Source organism: Doryrhamphus excisus, chromosome 15, assembly GCF_030265055.1.
Source record: "Doryrhamphus excisus isolate RoL2022-K1 chromosome 15, RoL_Dexc_1.0, whole genome shotgun sequence".
In the NCBI taxonomy this organism is placed as follows: Eukaryota; Metazoa; Chordata; class Actinopteri; order Syngnathiformes; family Syngnathidae; genus Doryrhamphus; species Doryrhamphus excisus.
Window position 1 is genome coordinate 3,113,443 of NC_080480.1, and position 14,339 is coordinate 3,127,781.

The following is a 14,339-nucleotide window of genomic DNA, read 5'->3' on the forward strand; positions in this document are numbered from 1 at the left end:
CTCATTTTTTTTCTTATCGCCAATTTTTCCAACAAGTTTAATTTTTTCCTTCGTAATTATGAAATTTTCCCATAATATTTTAGTCTTTAGTAACAATAGTTTTTGTTTCGAATGATATTACGACTTTCTTCCATCCATCTATTTTCTATGCCGCTTATCCTCACAAGGGTTGTGGGGGTAGGCTGGAGCCTATCCCAGCTGACTTGGGGTGACCGGACCCTGGACTGGTGGCCAGCCAATCACAGGGCACATATAAACAAACAACCATTCACACTCACATTCATACCTATGGACAATTTGGAGTCGCTAATTAACCTAGCATGTTAACCTAGCACAATAAAACTAAAATAAAGTAAAAATTATTCCAACAACATGCATGCTAGGTTAATTAGCGACTCCAAATTGTCCATAGGTATGAATGTGAGTGTGAATGGTTGTTTGTCTATATGTGCCCTGTGATTGGCTGGCCACCAGTCCAGGGTGTACCCCGCCTCTCGCCCGAAGAAGACAGCTGGGATAGGCTCCAGCACCCCCGCGACCCTCGTGAGGATAAGCGGTCGAAAATGAATGAATGAATGAGTTCTCCTATTTTGTGTGGAAGTGGTAACTTTTTGGCTTTCCTATTTTGTCTCTCCCCACCCCAGTCCAGGGTGGACCCCGACTCTCGCCTGAAGTCAGCTGGGATAGGCTCCATCATAAAGCCGCAAATCTTGTGAGGATAAGTGGTAGAAAATGGATGTTTGACGACTTTTTCTATGTAATTTAATTCTCCAAAAATTACAACTTCTTCTGTGAATTTGTTCCAAAAAAATTTCTTATCATTTTAAAATTTAATCTTCGTTTGATTCCAACCTTTTTCTTGAAATATTTTCCGTTCGTTTTAGTAAAATCACTGCCAATTATTAAATCTCTGTTGTTTTTTCAAAAAATTATTTAAAAAAAAACCCATCCAAATCCAAAAAAGATCCCATGGGCCGCACTTTGGACACCCCTGCATGAATCCAATGTGTGTCAATGAAGTCAGGACACCCCCCTCCCCACCCCCCGACACAGCAGCAGCATCTTCAGCGTGTGAAACACCCAGTAAATAACCCCCTTCCCTCTCCAATATGTATATACTCACACCCGATTACAACGCATCAGTGATCATAATAACATCATGACAAAATGAAAGCAAACAGAAACATAAAAACATTGTTACATCTGGGGTTGCATGCCATCACCTCATTATTTATCGATAAATGGAATTAAAATACATTTTTTTGCCATTAAAAAAGAGCAGGGGGGTTTGTCATCACAGGGGTGCGTTTGGGTGCGCGTGTGTAAAACAGCATCAGTTTACATGACAGTTCTGCAAAAGTAGAAAGAACAGAACAAACTGTCATGAGTCCATGATAAAACGCCAGGGTGCTGCTTTGATATCTTTTTTTTTTTTTTTTTATACACGTGAATATTGTTCACTCGTCAGCTCACACCAGTGTGTGGAGATATATATGGTCATAATAATAATAATAATATTAATAAATATGCAGATAAGATGCAAAAAAATAAGGACATATTGCTTATCAGTCAGTCGGGAAAGCTGAAGCAATGGAGGGAAATATTCCAAGAGTATGAAAAAATGATATGACCGTGATTGGTTGAGTCAAACGCCATCATCGGAAAAAAAAAAAATAATTTTTTTTTGGACATTTACGTAAAATCCGCCATTTTTTTGAAGTGCACATTTTGGTAACGGGTGACACTGCACTCCCCCGTTTCCTCCTCAACTGGAAGACCTTGAAATGTCAAAAAAAAAAAAAAAAAAAATCGGTTTGGTTATGTTTGCTGCCGCTAGAAACATTTTTTCAGCTTTTTTTTTTTTTTAAAGTTCTTTTCTACAAAATATTTAGTGTCTTTTTGTGATGCTAACGTTGAAGCCCCCCCCCTTTCCCCGCCGAAAAAAATGCACACTCATCATCCTGAGGTATTTCATTTTGATACAATTTGTCCGTGTGAAATTCCAATCAGTCCAACAGATAAGATGCTTCTGTTTTTCCAAACTGTACATTTTGAAGCAGACATGGAAGAATGTGCGTGTGCAATTTTTTTTTTCCCTCGGAAAATAACACAAACAAACGAAAAAAAGAAAAAAAAAACGCATTAAGAAGCGGAAGTTTTTTTGTTGTTGTTGTTTTTGTCTTCAAGCGTATCCAAGGGCTGCCATGCACACACAAGACTTCCTCGGATTCCTCGCTCGCATCCCAATGCAAGCAAAGGAATGGATGCTCAGGAGTAGTTGCGATTCTACTACGAGGTGACGCCAGGGGTGTCCTAACTTTTTCCGGAGAGGGCCACGTAGTGAAAGCATAGATTTTAAGAAAAAATATTGTTTGTCTTAAAGGGGAACTGCGGTTTTTGGGGGGAATTTTGCCCATCATTCACAATCCTGATGTGAAAATTTTCCGTTTTCTGTGAATGACATCACAGGAAAACGAGTTAATAGGAGCTAGCTTACAATGCTATCATTGGGATACACCTGTTTGGACTATGAAGCCCTAGGTTAACTTTTTTTGCATTAACTTTTGATGATTTAAAACACGACAGAGAAAAATATTTATGCTAGTTCCTTCAACAACAGCAATGACAACACTCAAGATGGCTGTATCTTCCAGCACAAGGACTTCCAGTCCTCAGGTAAAAAGTCTTTGCAGCCAAATGACGAGCTAGGTATCCATGCTTCCATTGAGCAACTAGCAGGTGTAGTGTTAGTCCGTGAGAAAAAAAAAAAGTTTTCATGTCAGCTGCTGCAATAATAATATGGCTGTACCTTGGTTAGTGTACAAGTCAGGTCTGTAAATGGAACACTGTTGGTGTTTTTTGGGAGTTTTTTATTTTTTATTTTTAGGGTTTTTGCGTCAAAATAGATATTTCCCATGACCGTTGCTAACAAGCTGATATAAACTTGTTTTCTCGTGCTATAAGGCACAGAAAAGGGAAACAAATATGTGTTCATGTTTCACATAAGGATTGTGAAGGATAACCAAAATTTTGAAAAAATAGTAAGTCATAGTAAGTAATTTTCTTACATTTTTTAGGGCTTTTCCCCAACTTAAAAGCACACATTTATTTTGTTTTGTTTTTTTTACATAACAACTTGTCATATTTGAAAAAGACACCTTTCCTCATAATATTGTTTAGTAAAATTGTGACAATTTTTCCTCATTAGAATACACCTTGTTTTCTTAATTATATTAATTCTAAAAAATTACAGCAGTTTTTCCATTCATTTTTAATTCATTAATTTAATTTAATTTTTTAACAGCACATTTCTTATAATTATGACTATTATAATAATTCCCATATTGTGGTTTTACTTTTGTAAGATTGGAACTTTTCCCCAAAATTACAATTTTGATCACCATTTTGTGTTTTTCATATTATGACTTCACATTATTATATGACAAAATAATGTCTTATATGTAATATTTTTTGTTACATTTTTCCTCATAATATTATGTTATTTCTCATTATTAGATGTTTGTCATGCAGGTGTTTTTTTTTCCATTTTCTTTATTCCCATGATGTTTTCCCTTTATTGTTTTTTTTTATTGATTAGAATTTTTACCACAACCTAATTTTCATACATTTTTTTGTTAGATTTTGTTAGAACAAAAAATTTAAAAAGTACTGCTGATCTTTCCACTTTTTATTTTTTTTGCCATTTTCGTGTTATATTTTATGTTTGGAAAGTTCTGCGAGCCAATTAAAAAACAACACTGGGCCTCAAAAGGCTCCTGGGTTAGACTTTGGACACCCCTGGCTTGGATAGTGTACGTTACTGTATGTAAACCAAAAAAAAAAAAACAAGATTAGGGATGCAACGCTACACCCAGTGATGTGTCATGTCATTTCTTTTATGAACGAATACCCTGTTTATCATTGGCAAGGTGGTTGAAGAAAGAAAAGAAAATGTTTGGTTATTTTTCCCCATTTTCCCAGTCGACTCTTGGCTCTTCCCGTTCACCACCTTCACTGATTTACTAAGGTCAACGTTTCGATTGTACAAAGGTCCATCCCTCTTTTTCAAAAAGATGGAAAATATACTTCAGAATATGTTTTTTTTTTTTAATCTAATCTACAACAGGAAAAAGATCCGCGCGTGCAAAAAGAACCTTGTCTTTGTTTTTTTTTTTTTTAAAGCGATTGTAGGAAAAAGGTTTGAAAAACTAATGGCTATTGTGCTAACTATTAAGCAAACACTCAAAGCCTACGTAGGTGTGATTCCGGTGTCGGAATCAGGAAGAAATCTTAAAGTTTCTAGAATTAAAAAAAAAAAAAAAGCAGTACTTTGCCTCAGTTTTTTTTCAGTCTGTAAACATTATTACCTACTTGCCGTGTCTTCTCCGATTTACTCCGAAGCCACTTTACGGAAGCGGTTCCGTGTAACCATTCATGTCATGTTTCATTTCCGACGTGGGCCTAACAAGCAGTAGACTCTTTGACCAGGAAGTCATCTCCCGTGGAGAAGTCGCCCTACGTTGTGCCCATCTGGTCCGCCTGTTCAACCACAGGGACACAAAAAGGCTGGGAATATATGCATGAAGACGATGGACTTGCCAACCTCCGCCATGTTTTTTTTTTCATTCATTCTGATGTTCTTCTGGAAGCGCGCCTCCTACGAAAAAAAACCGAAGGAGCCAATAACTAATCTCTCGAGTGCGGGCAAGACACAAAATGACAAAGTACTATCTAAAGCAGCCTAAAGTGATGAGTCCCATAGCGGAGATGTGACATCATCCGCGGTGACGGTCTCAAACCAAACAAAACGGCGAAGGTTCGATGTCAAGAGAAGAAAAGTGTGGCTATGGCATCCCTTCGTGGATAACAAATGAGAATAAATACAAACCCAGAGAGAGCTGAAAACATGACTAAACGTCCGACTCCAGACTCGGGATTTTTTTATACACTCGTCTATTGCTGAATTGGGCGGAGTTTACGTTTACGCCGGTGCCGCCGCCGCCGCCGCCGCGCGAGGCTGGATACGCACAAGTCTTATTGGCAGAGTAAGGCATTACATGCTCCTTATTGTACATGTCGTTCGCTAAGCGCCCGTCCCGTGAGCAGTACGATGTGGTGGATTTCACTGAGGAGCCTCGGAGATTGTTCGCATCGTTGCGCGTTTTCACGGGTGCCGCTCCGAGGATCGCCGCCGGCGAAGCCGCCACTAGCTGTTTGTAAATATCGGAGGAGCTCCGCCCGTGGACCAGTCTGCTGCTGGTGTCGTCTCTGAGCGAGTGGCTCAGGAAAGGGTTTTCCGAGCCGTGGGCCGGATACAGGGACTTGCTCCTCTTGCTTTCTTCCAAGTTGTGGTTAAACATCATGGATTTGGACGTGGTGCCGAAGAGTTTTCCGGAGTACGGACGCATGTTGAAGAGGTTTGCGTAATGCGAATCAGACGCAGAGTCCAGAAAGCGGTCTTTTTCCTTGAGGCTGACGCTGCGTGCCGGGCGACCCAGGTCCAAGTCCTTGGGTTTTTCGAGCAATATGTTGTCAAAGGAGTGCTGACGGTTCAGCCTCAAGCGGTTCCTCTTCTGGACGTGCGGACCGTCGGTTTGAGGCCAGTAGAGACCGAACATGTCGTCTGGTTGCTGCGGCTGCTGGTGGAGCATTGTGGGGCTCACTAACGGGTCCGCGAGGAGCTGGTCCTCGCTAATGTCGTAGAGGTTTGCCGTGTGGAGACACGCTTCACATCGATTATACGGTGAGCGGGTAGTCGCCGATGCCGATGCAGATCCCGTCGGGGTGTAAGCCCCGGTCGGAGGGTAGCTAGCGGGTACTTTTGACAAGCAGGAACGGCAGTGCGTTTGTTTGTAGCGGTCGATGGACTCGTGCGGGGACAGGTTTTTCTCTTTCAGATTGTAGTGTTTCACATAAGTCGGGTCCGGTAGAAGATCCGAATCCGTGTGATGCAACGGCGATGAGTTCAGATGAATAATTGGCTGCTCACATTTTCGGTAGTTATCGCTGTGGTCCGAGTAGATTTCCGGGTATTCCAAATCGTCGGCCGCGAGACCGCGACTCTCGCGGTAGTGGATGGGATCCGAGTGCAAGCTCATTTCTCGATCCGAGTCAATGGTGTAGATTTTCTCTCCGGTTCCTCGACCGAGTTGGTTGGTTCCGCCGCTGACCTGTTTGGTTTTTAAGTAGGACAGCTCAACCTCGCTACAGTCTCTCGGGTATTTTGTAGTCACAGGTCTTTTTTTTAAGTTATCCTTTCCTTTCAGGTGTTTGTTGTTTTCCGGGTCCTTGTACGAAGCGGCTCTGCTGGAACAGTCGGAGATATCCGAGTGAGCCGTATCTTCCGGGAGGTAGCGTTGTGTCTTCATTGACATTCGTGGATCCGGCATTAGCATGTCAGGCATGGGCGAGGGTCCGGGTGGCGCGGAACGAAGCGTGTCTATCGACTTCTTCCACAGGGTTCTCGTCGGTTTCGCGTTCGTCTGCACCGCATCGGCGCTAACCGCGACTTCAACCGAGTTCGGGTTGGCGTCGTTCAAAGTCAGAGGATGCTGGCCCCCCTGGAAGATGTAGTTATTCAGATGGTCCTTGTGGCGGTTAGCTAGATAGGACTGCAAGTCGCCCGTGTCGCCGTACATCATATCTTTGGGAGCGTAGCTTCGGTTGTCGGCGTAAATGAAGTTGCCCTTCTCCGCCATCATGTCCATGATCATGGGCCCGGCTGAGTGCATGAATTCGCGTTTGGGCGAATTCATGTGGGAGCCACCCAGGTTGGACATGTTTGTCATGTGCTTGGCCGACTTGATGAGTTTCAGCATCTTGTCTTGAGGACTGAAATCCAGATCTGTCTTTTTCTTCATGTCAATGTGGACTCCGTGGATGCAACTCCAGATACCCTGCATGGTGACATGTTGATGAATAAGTAGCATGCATGGTAGAGTACAGGAAGAGGAAGAAAGAAATGACAACAAAAGGAAAAAAAAAGGAGAGGTCAACAGATAACATGACATGAATCGAACATAAAAAAGGATTCAAAGAAAAATGAGGAGAGATGAGAAGAAACATTATTACTTATCTTCTGGGTGCCAAACATGTGCGGGTGCAAATCATTCAACTGGCAGTGACTCGGCAAGTCAGAGAGTATTAAACCGATGCAGACTTCAGATCTTCACAAAGGACTTTCATCTTCCCGTCTAACTACTTTCTAGCTCGTCTTTCATGGGAAATCATGCTTAAAACAGCCGGGAAAACACAACCTTGCATCGTGAGATAATGATCTGTTATGAACATAATGACGATTTGCATAGACCGAATATGATCCGGTCCATTAGGACTTTGGTGAAAGGATTTATAAAAAAATCCCATCTGTCGAGAAAAGATGTTTTGTGCTAATTATTCCATTAGATTTTTTACTAACACGCTAATTTTCAGTCGTAATAGTAATATTTTTTTCACAGTTAATTGCTTCCAGACACAAATTTAATTCAAAATTAATAATCAGAACATAGAAAACCTGTGCTTGCCTTTTCTATATTAATGTTTTAACATTAGAGCCCTCTAGACATGGAATAACACCCCTATAGTCCCTTTAACCTCCTATTATTCTTTGTGTACATTACATTGTGGAGGCTTGGGAATCAATGCAAGGACATAAAGAGCCACTGCTAGCATAGCAAGCTAATTGGTTAGCCTCACCGATTTATTTATTCCATACTTGGAATAAATTTTCAATCGGGCAAGAAGGACAACGAAATAGGAAAATTACCACTTCCACACAGAATGAGAGAACTTTTTTTCCATTTTTTTATTATTAAATTATTAATTAAAAAATAATTTAAATTGGTTATTAAAATTGTTTTTTAAATCAATAATTAAAAATTATAATAATTAAAATTAATTTAAATTTATTTATTTAATTTAACAATAATAAAAATGGAAAAAAAAGTTCTCCTCTCATTCTGTGTGGAAGTGGTAATTTTCCTACTTCTTTGTCCTTCTTGCCCGATTGAAACACTTTCAAGTATTTGTAATTATTGTTAATTATTGTTATTAATTATTATTAAAAGTGAAGAAGTGATATTCGCACCATGTCTGTATTTTTTATAACTATGCATAAACATACGCAGTCCCTCGTCACTATGAGGTTCAAATTTCACTCACACTAAAAAAAATAAAATGAATTAATCAGGCTGTTTTATGGGTGAAATACACAAGCACCAGACTTGATCATATTATTTATGTCTATATGGCTTATTGAGAGTACTCGTATAATGTCTACTGAATTGGGTGAGAGTGTAAAGGTGACCATAGGGGTGTTAGTTTAAGTCCGGAGAGCTCTAACAATGTTAAAATTATATTTTGTCTTAGAGTATATTTGCTCTAAGACAAATATACATTTTTAAATAAAGAATTTTACTTCCCGATAATTCACTTATCACGGTCGGGATCTGGAATCAATTCCCTGTGATATATGATATCACATGCTAATCAACTGATTCAAATATCTGTGGGTGTCTAGGCATGTGAGTCTGACCTTCATCGTCTCCCTCTTATATGAACTAACATTCCAGCATGAATAATGAGACATTTTTCCCCAGCAGTCGTCTGTTCAGGTTGTATTGATTTGTTTTCCTGGCATGCAAGTTTGATGAAACGTAACCCCCTCATTATTCTCAAGGAACTTGTCTTATCTTGTCTATTTTTCCAATAACCATAATAAGTCGCAGACAGGCAGAACTGGAGTTCAGACACTGCAGTGCATTTTATGGATGCACGTCCACGTCCTCTGCTCGCAGGCGCAACGAAGGGGAGCGCTGACCTTTTTGCTAAATGAGAGCGAACACAAGGATTCTGCATCTATCAGTATGACTTACTCAGTCACTAAAAGCTTGATAATTGTTGATTTTTTGTGTTTGCTGTTTGACCATTTGGTTGTTGTTCCTTGCATTGCCCGACCAAAATCCTCTTTTAGTTTTTTTTTATTTTTATTTGTTATTATTTAATTATTTATATTTTTTTTATTTATATTTCTATTTATTTATTTATATTTTATTTATTTATTTTTCTTTTTTATTTATTTATATTTAATTTTTTTTTATTTTGTTACCTTTTTTATATAGGAGCCATTTTTTGACCCCAAAATTATTGTAATTATTGTAAGACGACATCCTCTGCAGCAGCAAGAGTTCTTTCTCTCTCTCTGGCGGTGCTATCAACTAGCTCAGGGGTGGGCAAACGACGGCCCGGGGGCCAATTGCGGCCCACCAAGCGTTTGAATCCGGCCCGCCAGTTGCTTACTAAGTATTTCAACTTTTAACATCCAAACTGGCAACATGACGTGCTATCAATTTGCTCAGGGGTGGGCAAACTACGGTCCGGGGGCCAAATGCGGCCCACCAAGCGTTTGAATCCGGCCCGCCAGTTGCTTTCTAAGTATTTCAACTTTTAACATACAAACTGGCAACATGACTTGCTATCAACTAGCTCAGGGGTGGGCAAACTACGGTCCGAGGGCAAAATGCAGCCCACCAAGCGTTTGAATCCGGCCCGCCAGTTGCTTTCTAAGTATTTCAACTTTTAACATCCAAACTGGCAACATGACTTGGTATCAACTAGCTCAGGGGTGGGCAAACTACGGCCCGAGGGCCACGTGCGGCCCACCAAGCGTTTTGAATCCGGCCCGCCAGTTGCTTTCTAAGTATTTCAACTTTTAACATACAAACTGGCAACATGACTTGCTATCAACTAGCTCAGGGGTGGGCAAACTACGGTCCGGGGGCCACATGTGGCCCACCAAGCATTTGAATCCGGCCCGCCGGTTGCTTTCTAAGTATTTCAACTTTTGACATCCAAACTGGCAACATGACTTGCTATCGACTAGCTCAGGGGTGGGCAAACTATGGTCCGGGGGCCACATGCGGCCCACCAAGCGTTTGAATCCGGCCCGCCAGTTGCTTTCTAAGTATTTAAACTTTTAACATACAAACTGGCAACATGACTTGCAAGTCCGATGTCTTATTTAGTAAAAAAAAAAAACACAGAACTGTATAATTAAATTACATATTTGTCGCCCCCTGCAGAGCAGAGGAAGTACTGCACCAATGAATGAGTGAATGGGAATGCCAGACTTAACAGTACCGCTACGTGGATAGAACGCCCAACCCGCCCTTACCCGACTGATGGTGAAGAGAAGACCGGGCCGGCCCGAGCAGACCCCGGTGAAGCAGTATCTGAGCCTCCAGTAGAAGAGATGCTCAGAGACAAAGGTGATGAGGGAGAGTCCCATGGCGGTGGCCAGCATGTAGAAGACCCCCGCCATGTTGTCGACGTCCAGCTGGCTGGACATCACTTCGTTTTTCTCGTTGTGGCAAATACCCGTCAACCACTGAGCCTCTAATTCCTCCATTTCACCTGAGAAGGGAAGCAGAATGTCAACTCTCGACCAGAGGAATGGAATACTAGTACAAACTATTTGGTAATGGTAATGGTTTAATTTCATTTGAACATGCATCAGATTACAATTGAGTGCCATCCCATAATCAGTTCACAGTTCCACATGTCCAAAAGGAGTAGGAAGAAGCAAAGCTTATTAAATCCTACCCCTCCATCTGGTACTTTTACAATCAGTAACTGTTACATTTGTTCACTTCCTGCTTTCCCAATATCATTTTGATGTATTTTAATTTTAATTAATTTTTTTAACTTAATTTTATTAATTTTTATTTTTTTTTGTCACGTACCAAAGTATGAGGTGATATGACCATCCAATGACATAATGAGTACCATAGTAAGTGTCAATATAGTGATATATATACATCATGTTTTAAAAAAAAAAACAGCCGGGGGAATGCAAACAGGTTAAAAGTATTCTGAAAAAAAACAAAAAAAAACCGCTGCATTTACCGTACATCTATTGCACCGACAGCTTTCATTTTTAATTCCTTTTAACTCCACATGTGCGGGTTTAAACGTTGACATATGTAGGTCAGAGTAGCGATGCGCTAAATGTACATTGTTGTCATACAACTGGCTTACATGGAAAACAACAACAGCGTCAAGTTTCCCGCTGAGACTCTTTTTTTAATGTTTGGATTACAGAGTGCAGACCTTTGCCGAGTGGGGGGGTGGGGGGGGATTGCCAATACCGACATGAAGGACTCCTCAGAAAAAGCAGTTGGAAACTATTTAATCCAAATTATTAGTATCAAATTGAAAGTGTATTCATGAACAAGTATGACCCTTTATGGATTATTTTGAGGCATTTTTTTATGCTTTTGGATTAAATGTCCCGGGGGGGGGGGTGACTAAAGGTATGCCTTTATTATCCATTATCATCCATTAGTGGTTAATCTATACAATGTGTGTCAGGCATTTTTAAGGCTCACACATGGATTGCATCATAAGTGAACAATGGCAATTAAAGAGAGAAGCAGGAAGGGTTCCGGGCAAATTGTCGGAAAACGTGAAGCTTGTCGGATTTTATTTTCAAAAATAGACATTTTTATAGCCGTCGTTGGCAGGCCCCCGGAAGTTAACCCCCTGTCAAAGCGGGGGTTTACTGTATAATATAAATGATAATTACGTACTTCATATTTTCTGGCTAAACAATGATTGCATCCTGCACTTTATGCGCTACCTTGTAATACTTTCAGCCATTCATCAAAGCTACAAAGTAAAGAGAAGCGAAGTAAATGCCTATAAATCACATCAACTGCCTCGGCTCCTTTTGAGAAGCCAAGCCAAGCGGCTCGGCATCCCAGGCAAGCATTAAATAAATGTCCTAGCCCTTTTATCATAATGCAATCATAAAAGCACTTTCTTTGATTAAATGATTCCCTGTTGTTGTCTTTTTTTTTTTCCGTCCCCAAAATCCTCGAGTCTTCAAACTTGCATCAAACATTTTTCAAAGTGGTGTCCCACTCGGGTTTTATGTCTTGCATTTTATTGTTCCTCTTATTGAAGAAAATGAATTGTTTTGTAACAAAGTAAGACAAAGAAATCATAAGTCTTAATGATAATTCATAATGCCGCCTACAGGGAACATACTAACTCCTTATTTCTAAAATCACAAATACTTCAACTTGCTGATATAGTTCACCTTCAAACAGCTAAAATAATGCATAAGGCTAAAAATAACCAATTATCTAAAAATGTCATTTAATACTTCTCTACAAGAGAGGAGAAATATGATCTCAGGGAAGAAGTACATTTGAAGCACTTCTATGCTAGGACTATGTTAAAAAGCCATAGCATTTCAGTATGTGGAATCAAACTATGGAATGGATTGAGTAAGGAAATCAAACAATGCACAACGATGAGCCAATTCAAGAAACAATACAAGCAGTTGATGTTTGCTAAATACAAGGATGAAGAGTCTTGAACCTCATGAGTCATGATGTGCTATATATATCACTATATGGTACACATTATGTCATTGGATGGTCATATCACCTTGTACTTCGGTACAAGGTGCATTATTAAAAAAAAAAAAAAAAATACCCTAAACTGTATTATAGAAAGCAGTGACACACAAAAAAATGAATAAAAATTAATAAAATACATTTTTTTAAATTAAATAAAACTAAAATAAATCAAAATTATATTAGGAAAGCAGGAAGTGAACAAATGTAACAGTTAATGATTGTAAAAATACCAGATGGAGGGGTAGGATTTAATAAGCTTTGCTTCTTCCTACTCCTTTTGGACATGTGGAACTGGGAACTGATTATGGGATGGCACTCAATTGTAATCTGATGCATGTTCAAATGAAATTAAACCATTACCATTACTATTAAATTTCATTTTCCATATATTTTCCATGACTGGAAATTTTTAAATTAATTTTCCAGGATTTCCACGACGCGTGGGAACCCTGCGAGAGGAAATACTATTTTGATTCCCACCCGTGAAGTGCAGCACGGGTAAGGTTTGCGTGCTTATGTACACAACAATGTGCTTTATGTATGAATGTGAATGAAACACTGAAGCCATGAATCTGACTATTCTTTGCTTTGTCGGAGAAAAATGTTGACGTTGCGGGTTAAAGGCCAAGGCAATAAAAGAAAGGCATTCTGCTAATGCAACGTACACACAGATATTGCAGTGTAGGAATGAATCTATTGCCTACTTTGCTCTCTCTTTAAAGAAGCCTTTTGTGTCCAGAATAACATCAAACAACTATTTATACTTCACTGTTTGGCTTTTGTGTCGTCAGCAGACTAGGCATCGCTGTGTGTGTGTGTGTAAGAATTACAATGCCGGCAAAGGAACAGCGCAATCCACTTCCTTAGGACCGTAATGCCTGTGTGCGGTTCTCACCATCTCCAATGATGGCTAGGATGGCCAGGTCCACCTGTCGCTTCCAGTAGGAGCCTTTTTGCAGAGCGATGCCGTAGCCGGTGGTGGCAAAGATGTACCTGAATGAAGCAAGGTCCACATAAACAGACACACACTCGCAAGTACGCCGGAATTGAACGCCTCAGCCTTGAAACAATGGTTTCCAACAGCGAGAAATGGACATGCATTGAAAACTCAAGGTCCAATACGGCTTTGCTCCAGGGCTCCCCCTACAGTTGGGAAGCGGAACTTACATTTATGAGCCACGGTTATGAATATGAATTTTAGGTCAGGTTATTATATGAGGTGTGTCAGAAAAAGTTTCAGGACTGTTGATTGACTGTTCCAGACCCAACCGTGATAAGTGAATTTCCCTCAAATAGTGCTCCTTTTTCATAAATGGAATATTTTCATTGTTACAGCATAGACAATTTGTTTAAAACCTTTTAAATATGGGTTTTAACATGATGAGAGCTCTCCAGACATGAAATAACACCCCTATAGTCACCTGGAGTGGTGGCCAGCCAATCACAGGGCACATATAGACAAACAACCATTCACACTCACATTCATACCTATGGACAATTTGGAGTCGCTAATTAACCTAGCATGTTTTTGGAATGTGGGAGGAAACCGGAGTACCCGGAGAAAACCCACACATGCACGGGGAGAACATGCAAACTCCACATAGAGATGACCGAGGGTGGGGAAAGACAAAATAAGAAGCCAAAAAGTTACCACTTCCACACAAAATAGGAGGAGAACTCATTCATTCATTCATTTTCTACCGCTTATCCTCACAAGGGTCGCGGGGGGTTGCTGGAGCCTATCCCAGCTGTCTTCTTCGGGGCGAGAGGCGGGATACACCCTGGACTGGTGGCCAGCCAATCACAGGGCACATATAGACAAACAACCATTCACACTCACATTCATACCTATGGACAATTTGGAGTCGCTAATTAACCTAGCATGTTTTTGGAATGTGGGAGGAAACCGGAGTACCC

The 14,339-nt window shown here is 40.4% G+C and overlaps 1 protein-coding gene across 5 annotated transcripts in view; it reads right to left on the minus strand.

Moving 5' to 3' along the window:
• Positions 1-440: 440 nt before the first annotated feature.
• The window catches only part of grin2aa (glutamate receptor, ionotropic, N-methyl D-aspartate 2A, a), a 178,041-nt gene continuing 164,142 nt past the window's right edge, over positions 441-14,339 (minus strand). For all 5 annotated transcript variants that reach the window (XM_058050152.1, XM_058050151.1, XM_058050153.1 and 2 more), the window contains 3 exons: positions 13,318-13,415; positions 10,172-10,410; positions 441-6,896 (listed from right to left, as the gene is read on the minus strand). In XM_058050152.1, coding sequence (XP_057906135.1) covers positions 4,911-6,896; positions 10,172-10,410; positions 13,318-13,415 — 2,323 coding nt within the window. In that variant the 3' untranslated portion in view covers positions 441-4,910. The remainder of the gene's footprint in view (positions 6,897-10,171; positions 10,411-13,317; positions 13,416-14,339) is intronic.